The sequence below is a fragment of the Cynara cardunculus genome, assembly GCF_001531365.2.
Source record: "Cynara cardunculus var. scolymus isolate 2C chromosome LG 4, CcrdV1, whole genome shotgun sequence".
NCBI lineage: Eukaryota > Viridiplantae > Streptophyta > Magnoliopsida > Asterales > Asteraceae > Cynara > Cynara cardunculus.
Genome location: NC_037531.1, coordinates 11,181,016 through 11,190,328, shown reverse-complemented (window position 1 = coordinate 11,190,328; position 9,313 = coordinate 11,181,016). Strand labels below are relative to the sequence as shown.

At 33.8% G+C, this 9,313-nt stretch overlaps 1 protein-coding gene across 1 annotated transcript; it reads left to right on the top strand.

The window, feature by feature from the left end:
• Positions 1–3,082: 3,082 nt before the first annotated feature.
• Positions 3,083–6,454, top strand: LOC112511078 (sulfate transporter 1.2-like). The gene is made up of 13 exons (XM_025116483.1): positions 3,083–3,382; positions 3,463–3,511; positions 3,608–3,815; positions 3,919–4,093; positions 4,174–4,239; positions 4,317–4,430; positions 4,521–4,637; positions 4,715–4,841; positions 4,926–5,212; positions 5,304–5,494; positions 5,585–5,670; positions 5,766–5,842; positions 6,314–6,454. The coding sequence occupies exons 1-13, from the start codon at positions 3,197–3,199 to the stop codon at positions 6,452–6,454; spliced, it is 1,824 nt and encodes a 607-aa protein (XP_024972251.1). The 5' UTR covers positions 3,083–3,196.
• Positions 6,455–9,313: the final 2,859 nt, after the last annotated feature.

The following is a 9,313-nucleotide window of genomic DNA, read 5'->3' as shown; positions in this document are numbered from 1 at the left end:
TATTTTAAAATGAGATGTTTATCTTCTATTTGATTATGTTTATTCATAGTTAGTTACACGAATTCAAACAAGAAGATTTAATAAGTTGTATTTATGCATAATTTACTTGTAATCTTGAATTTTAAGTAATATGCATTAATATACAGTACTTTATGCATAAAAAAATTATTTTTAAGAGTTTTTGTCAAATGCTTTATAATATAACTAGAATGGTACTCGCACAATGCAGCGAGATACGTTATGATTTTAATATTTCATTTTATTTTTTATCTCAGTTGATGTTAAAATATAGTCTTATGTGATTTTGAAAAAACGATAATGTTTTTATTTTTGAACAAAATATAAATTTGAAAATATCATGAAAATTTGACAAAAATATATCGATATTAGTATCAAATTAACTATCTAAAATTTCTCATTTTTTGTGTAATTTTTTTAATTTATTTTTATTATAATTTAATTTAAGTTCATTTATATTTGGTTTGATAATATAATTTTTTATAAAAATAATAATTAATTATTTTGTTAAAACTTAATAATTATTCTAATTATGTTTTAGATTTTTTATATGTACTTATGCACAATTTATATGTAATATTGAATTTTAAGTAATATGCATCAATAAACAGTATTTCATACATAAAAAATAGTTTTTAAGAGTTTTTATCAAATATTTTATAATATAATATAAATATAGATTATGTTTATTTATAATTAATTATATAAATAAATAGTATTTTATTTATAAAAATATTAATTGAATTAATGTTCTTTTATCCGATTCAACTCTTTCATTTAGTCAACCTTAATTTTATATTAAAAAAACTGGTTGATATTAAATGCACAATAAATACTGTGCCAACTGCTAAACGTCTGTGACATTTCGAGCCAACAACACACACATCCCATTTTGAAACCACAAACTTGAATTTGAATTCAATGAATCTGTTGTTCAGATTGAATCTGGTTTCTTTCACGTCCAAATTCGTTATCATCTTCCTCATGTTTCTCTCGGTTTTTCTAGATCCCCTTTTGACCTCCATAAAAGCAGAGGCCTTGCACCACCTTCTTTTGACTCAAATGCCAAAATCCAAATCACATAATCATACCCATCACTTTATCAATTTCAACACCCAAATTGGAGGATATGATTTAAACTTTGGTTGGAAATTAGTCGTGGTTGCCTGCGAGTGAAATTATAGAATCCTATTTCAAGCATTATCTCATTTGGGGAAAGTTAAAAACGTGTTTGTTTGTTACAGGTACATTGAACCTAGACGGGATTTCAGAGTGTTCTATATAATTGGTAAAGTGTTTCTTTTCAATTGTTGATATACATATGTTATTGCGGTTTCTGTGTGGATTATAAGTCTTTATGCATGAACCATCAAGTGTGCTGTGAGAAAGGCACGGTTGTTATTTAATTCTAGGGTTTTCTAACTTTTTTGGTTTTTAATCATGTAACGGGACCGACTTTAGGCCTTTTGTGCTTAATTTAGTATCAACACCCTCTACAGACTAAAAAAACCCTTTTAGTTTCCCTCTTATATATGTCAAAATCAAACCCCCTTTTTACAGTTTGATTTGAGGTTTGTTTAGCAAAACCAGATTAAAAGTCATGTTTTGACAAGGATCAATGAAAACAGGTTTCTAGAATTGTGAACTTCTGGAACTACTTATTAGAAACATTGAATTTTTGAAGTCAATTATGGGACCAAAGGAGTACTTATTATTATGAATGAAGTGTCTGATTTTGAGTTGTGGGGGACCCCTTTTGAGTTTGTAGTTAATCCACCATCAATGGCGTTCGGGAAGACATATGTATGATGGAGGAAATTAAATAAGAGATCATGTTTGCTTCTCTTTCACTCATGTCAATTTTACATTTTTGTGCACCTATGCATTAAACGTTAGTACATTATGCATGATCCTGTTGTGTATGTAGACTCAAAATATGTTCTTTATTTTGCACAAAGGAAGATGGTTTCCACATCCGACATGTAGGGCCCGCCATAGACGTACAGGAGGCTTATGTTGAGATGAATATTCGCCAAGTAGTACCCGAATACCTCAAGAACTATTTTCCGTTGTAATGTACATCTACTGATATACGTATGCATGTATGTATGTATGTATCACGAGAATAGTACCAAATCTGAAGTAAGGTTTAGCACTAAAGATGTAATTTTTAATTGGATTGCGACTATCGATTGATAACTTGGAGGAATTAACTATGTGGCCTTTATAGATCAATCATTGTCTTCTAGTTTGCATCTTGTGCTTTATTCCTTCTTTACGTTTAGCATAAAACAATACTAAATATGAAAACACACTGCCAAATTGTCACTTCCCATTGTAGAAGCTGATTTTCCCTTTATGAGTTTATGACATTGAATTGATATCAGAACTTTTGATGGTTGTTGTGAGAGGGGAATAAACAAAGATACCAAAAGAGAAAAAGGTCTATATTGGATATTAGTTCTTTAAACTGGTGCCACTGGTCCACTATTGATGTCAAATACCATAAAGTTGTCATATTCGTTGAGTTCATGATTGAAGAACACACGGACACTTGTCTGTATGTCACAATCAAAAATGTTATATAATATAACAATTATTTTTTTTCTGATGTAAGAAAAAATTCATTCGTTTTTTAATATGAAATGAGAACCGTTTGACCAAAATGGTCAAAGTGTGACCGTAATATACACAAGCTAAAGTAGTTGGCAAATTCAGAAGTGGGGTAGTGTAGTCAAAAGCTTAATCATGGCTTCACCTTTTTACTTGGGAATCTGTTGAGGAGGAAGTAAATTTGTGCAATTTATGATCCACCAAGTCCATTACATGGCTTATTTAAGCTCAAGTGCACCACAAGGCTTTGCACCAGTTAACATTCAATAACTATTTTAGTTTGCTGCTCTTGTGTATGTATCTTCTAAATACTTGTGATTTTCGGTGGGCTATGCATTTTGGTTTTAAAGTAATACATGATGGCATCTTGTATTTCTGACGAAGTTTCAAATTTTGACCCCTTTTGTTGGTAAAATTCAGGTGAGTTTATCAAGTGTAGTCTTCAATGGCTCATCAAGATAAGAGAACGCTTTCTTCCTCAGATAGTCAACGACAGAATGCACCTTACATTCATAAGGTTGGAATTCCCCCGAAACAAGATCTCTTGAAGGAGTTCAAAACCACTATGAAAGAAACGTTTTTCTCTGATGATCCCTTACGCCCCTTTAAAGATCAACCCAAATCTAGACAAGTCATGCTCGGCCTTCAAGCAATATTCCCCATCCTTGAATGGGGTAGGAATTATAATCTCAAAAAGTTTAGAGGAGATCTTATTGCCGGACTCACCATTGCAAGTCTTTGCATTCCTCAGGTAGTTTACATTTTTATAAAATAATAAGCAAAATACCGAATCTAGATGACTTACTGGTTTTAACATACATATGCATACAGGATATTGGGTACTCAAAACTTGCAAATTTACCTCCTCAGATTGGACTATGTAAGCTTTATCTTGTACCTACCAATTAACTTCATTCGCCTAATGTAAAAAGATTTCTGGATGATGAGTTTGGGTTTTGTTTTGACTTCTGTGCAGACTCGAGCTTTGTACCCCCTCTGATTTATGCATTTATGGGTAGTTCACGAGATATAGCCATAGGACCTGTTGCAGTGGTGTCTCTCTTGTTGGGGACACTTCTTCAGAATGAATTTGATCCGGTGAATAATGCAGCTGAGTATCGCAGGCTTGCATTTACAGCTACATTTTTTGCAGGGATCACTCAAGCTACTCTTGGAGTTCTCAGGTAAACCCAAGATCAACATGACTTTGGTCTCTTGTAGTCTTGTTTATGTTTGATAGTGTAATTCATCTTAAATTGGAGTTTTTTCTTTGGGTTTCTGGATCAGATTGGGGTTCCTAATTGACTTCCTTTCCCATGCTGCTGTTGTCGGTTTTATGGGTGGAGCTGCCGTCACCATTGGCCTTCAACAACTGAAGGGTTTTCTAGGCATCAAACATTTCACAAAAAATGCTGATATTGTTTCTGTAATGAAATCAGTTTTCGGTTCCATGCATCATGGGGTGAGCTCTTTCGCTCTTTTCACAATAACACAATGCAGTTTACGAATCCCATATGACCAATCTTTCTTATAAAATTGCAGTGGAACTGGGAGACAATAGTCATTGGAGCAAGTTTTTTAGCTTTGCTACTCTCTGCCAAGTACCTTGTAAGATTGCATGATTCATAGAACACAAAGTATTTCGATGTTTTTGCTAACTCCAATATAATTTGCCAAATTAACAGGCAAAGAGAAACAAGAAACTCTTTTGGGTGTCTGCAGTTGCACCATTAATCTCAGTTATCTTGTCCACTTTTTTCGTGTATATTACCCATGCGGAGAAGGAAGGTGTTGCCATTGTAAGAACTAAGAGCTTTTACTTTCGTTTTCTCTCCCTATAAATATTACTATTTCATAAAAATCAATTATTTTGGATTATTTTTTCACAGGTGAAACATATAGAGCAAGGAATCAACCCTCCATCTGTAAATGAGATTTATTTTTCGGGTGAAAATCTTTTAAAAGGGTTTAGGATTGGTATCGTTGCTGGGATGATAGCGTTAACGGTATGTTCATTTCAAGCCTTCAAAAACTGTCTTTGCTTCCCATAAAATAACATTCTATCTGACCCCTGATGTATCAGGAAGCCGTTGCAATCGGAAGAACCTTTGCTTCAATGAAGGACTACCAAGTCGATGGGAACAAAGAAATGATAGCATTAGGAACGATGAATGTTGTAGGCTCAATGACATCATGCTATGTAGCAACAGGTAAAACGATATCAGAAAAACAAAAAGATATCCTTTTGTTTATTGGAAAGTTAATAACTTTTTTCTTGTGTTGGTTTGTTTCAGGTTCTTTTTCGCGATCGGCTGTAAACTATATGGCAGGCTGCCAAACAGCAGTCTCTAACATAGTGATGTCGTGTGTCGTATTCCTAACTTTAAAATTCTTGACACCTCTTTTCGAGTACACCCCGAATGCAATCCTCTCTTCCATCATCATATCTGCTGTGATCGGTTTAATAGATTATGAAGCAGCCATCTTAATCTGGAAGATTGACAAATTCGATTTTGTTGCCTGTATGGGAGCCTTTCTTGGCGTGGTTTTTGCATCAGTTGAGATTGGTCTTTTGATTGCTGTAAGAATTAGACCATGCATCTTGTTACTTGATGAAATGTGAGTTTGAGGTTGATTTTTTAATCTTTTATTTAATTTTGTTGATTTATTAGGTCTCAATATCGTTTGCTAAGATCCTTCTTCAAGTTACAAGGCCACGAACGGCTATATTGGGAAGGATTCCGATGACGAGTGTGTACAGGAACATCCAACAATATCCGGAGGCAACGAAAGTCCCAGGTGTTCTAATTGTGAGAGTTGATTCTGCTATCTACTTCTCCAACTCCAACTACATTAAAGAAAGGTAGCATTTGAGTTAAATCTTTCAAATATGGTTATAATCGAAACCCCCAAGAGTCAAAGACCGACGGATTAAAAGGTGCACTTTTTGCAGAATATTGAGATGGCTAACTGTAGAAGAAGAGCATCTAAGAGCAACATACCAACCAAGAGTTCAGTTCTTAGTCATCGAGATGTCACGTAAGAAACTTGTGTTTTTCATTGCATCTTGAGTTTTTTTTGCCATTTGCAAGATTCGGGTTTTCGTCACTATATCGTCTTCCTTGCCTTTGCAGCTGTTACCGACATTGACACTAGTGGAATACATGCATTTGAAGAGTTAAACAGCAGTCTGGTTAAGAGAGATGTTCAAGTAAGTACCCATTAATGTATTCGGGTAATAACCTTCAAATAACATGTCTTTGGTGCCAAACACCCTCCCTCTAGTGCCGTCTAAAATCTTGAAAAGAACAGTAAAAGGTTAGAGCATCTCCAACAGATTCTTCAAAATGGGGCTGTTCGTTTGCTTTTTCATTAAGTCCTGTATGAATAAAGTTGTTTGTGTGGATTATTTTGTCTGTATAGATTGAGAAGATTTTTGTTCGGAAGGATTTTTTCGTAGATGGAAGGAGCATATTTTTTACTTCGGAGGAGCAGATTTAGAAAAAACTTGGAATTGTGCATAACCCCCCCCTGAAGCTTAGTGTATAATCCACTTTCTATATCATTAAGCCACTACCAAATAGTTAGGTATAGCTGACCGAATAAGCTGCAAGTGCCATTAATTTCTTTAAGCTGCTTACAAACATCTAACGTACAGAATCTGAATTTGTTGGCTTGACAGCTTGTTCTTGCGAACCCTGGTCGTCTGGTGTTAGACAAGCTATATGCATCCAGTTTTCCTGATCTGATCGGCGATAAGATTTTCTTGACAGTAGCAGATGCTGTTCTTACATGTTCACCCAAGATCCTTCAAGAGGTCTAAGTGATCAACAAAATGAGCGTAGACATGTAGATAGGAGGAACCAATACACACATACATCTATATATATATATATATATATATATATATAACATAAAGCATCATATAAGTTAAAAATGAAGAAATCATAGAAGAGATAGGATTTGTAATAATGGTAACTAATTTAAGCTTTGCCATTCAATCTTCTTGTTGATGTGAATGGAGAATGTTGCAAGGATTTGAAGCTCTTAACAGGGGTAGTACTGTAATTTTAAATGGTTTAATTGTCAAAAAGTAATGGGTTTATGCTTCTATTGCATAAAGTGCTTGTTATTATAGAAACATTATATTAGAATTGGGAAATATTGCTCTTAGACTAACAACAATATTTCCCAAACTCTGACAAATAAATAAGAGAGTTAGTGGTTGGTTGTTTACCTCTTAATAATTTTATTAAGAGACAGACTCTAAATCGTTAAGAGGTGAATCTTGTTTGATAAAAAAAGAGCCTCTCTTTTAATGGTTCCAAAACCTTCTGAATGATTTTGTTTAATCATTTAGCACTTTAATTTCATTGTAAAAAGTTACCAAACAATTATATTTCATTTTGAACTATACCATGAGAGCCTTTTAATCATTCTACACCAAATCATTCAGTCCATTAAATGACAACTCTTTGACAATTTAGTAAAATTACATAAATACCTATTAATTTAACTCTCATCAAATCAAAATAGATGGTACATTTCTAAAATTGACAACTTCATTTTCCTTTTTTTCTTCTATGATTGTATGATAAACATGTATTACCACTCATATGAGATCACATGCGATGTTCTCATCGTAAGTCTTTGGTATACAAGTTCACCAACTTATAATACGTATACAGAGAACTCCATAGTCTCATATTACTTAAACCCAAGTATCAACTAATATTTTGACTAGGGATGTTCAAGAATCTTGTTTTAGGGTTATCATTATGTTCATCTATCAACAGATAAAAAAACGACCTAACACGAATAGACAACATATTCTACTAATCATACTTCAATGTTTACAATCATTACAAATAGACATAGAAAAGGGGTAATCTTGATAGAACTTCGATTCTGGTAGACCCTGGGTATAAATTTGTTTGATATTTAAGAATAGGTTTTAATGTCTCGAACTTAACCCTAGTTCCCCAACGAGGGCACAAAGACTCGTTGACTCGCACTTCATGGATGGTGTTGGTCGTCGAAGTTGGGAATCGAGGGAGGGTTGTGAAAGACTTGCTTGGACTCATTTGGGTTTTTTTCTCTTCTAACCATGGGAGGTTTCTAATAACACTCGATAACACACACAAAAACATGAAGGTTTTTGTTGTGAAAAATTCATATAAAAGTGAAGGTGAATGAGTGGTCGGGTTTTGTGCCAATGTTGAGGGGCAGTTGGAGGTGGAGATGGAGGGGTTGCCGGAGGCAGAGGTCTAGGCAACAACTCCTTATTCTTTGATGTTGAATGGTTCTCATCGAAATATAGGTTTCACTTTCTTCAACTTGAAATTTATAGTTTTCACTCGAGTAAATTATGTTTTTCGTCCCTATGCTTTGTCAAAAATTGCAGATTACATCCTTGTGGTTTTAAAATTACGGTATCCATCCCTATTATTTACAACTCATTTCTATTTTCGTCCTTGAGACTAAACACTACTTTCAAGTATGAGAGACTAAAATAAAAATGAACTGTAACTATAGGAACGAAAAAAGCAATAAGGTTTAAATCATAAGAACGAAAACAATAATAAATTATAAACTATGTAGATTAAAATCATAATTTCAAAATCACAGGGACAAAATAGAAATTTCAACAAACAACAAGGACTAAAAACATAATTTACTCTTTTTAAACCCCCTCTAATTCTCTTTGGCTTTTTTTTTCTTTTTCCGTTAGGGATGCCACTGTCCTTTCATTACACAATGTGAAATGTATGTCTCCACCTCTCTCTCTCTCTCTCTCTCTCTCTCTCTCTCTATATATATATATATATATATACATTTGTACATATATTTTTGCTTAGAAGATTAATGTGAAACAAGAATTTTTATCTACGATCTATCATCTATCAAAAATATCGAGCTTTCCACAAACAACTCACTGGCGGCATTCCCGAGAGCACCGAAAGTCTGAAAGGTATCCAAAAGGTTCTTATTATATTCCATTTGTTAAACAATTGTTGAGATGAATTTCGGCAAAGAAAATTTTATAAAAATCAACAGAATTTTGCAAAATATTTGCACCTGATTTTACAAAAACAAATTATTGATTTAGATTTCAGACTTCAGACGTTTGTCAATTTACAAAAACAAACAGTTTTATTGATTCAGATTTCAGACTTCAACAACACCTCTTATTAATCAGAAGTAAAAAATAAGACTTTAGACTTTAACACCTCTTAAAAAACAAACACAATCTTAAATTTAATGTTTTGATTTAGATATAGAGTTTTTGATTTACATGGGTAATGTGCCATTGGGTTTTTGAAAGAATTTGTAGAGGAAGAAGAGTAATAGATAAAGTTTAAGGACTATAATAATAAATCTAAATAAACTTTAAGGACCAAATCGGTAATTTATTCATATTCTTGCCTACATTATCCGACTTTTAGTCCCGGTTTGAACCCGGTTCCGCAATTGCGGAGATGCTTGAAGCGGTGGGGTCGGGTAGCATATGATTCGGTACTACACCCTTTCTTTTTTACGTTCGGTGGAACTCCTTATCATACTCGCTCGTGTCCTCCACGTGCCATCTGAAACCACGATGCATACCCAATCGCCACGTCCACGCGCTCACATACCAGCTTTAATGATTCCACCGCCACACACAATCATTCACGGGTGCCCC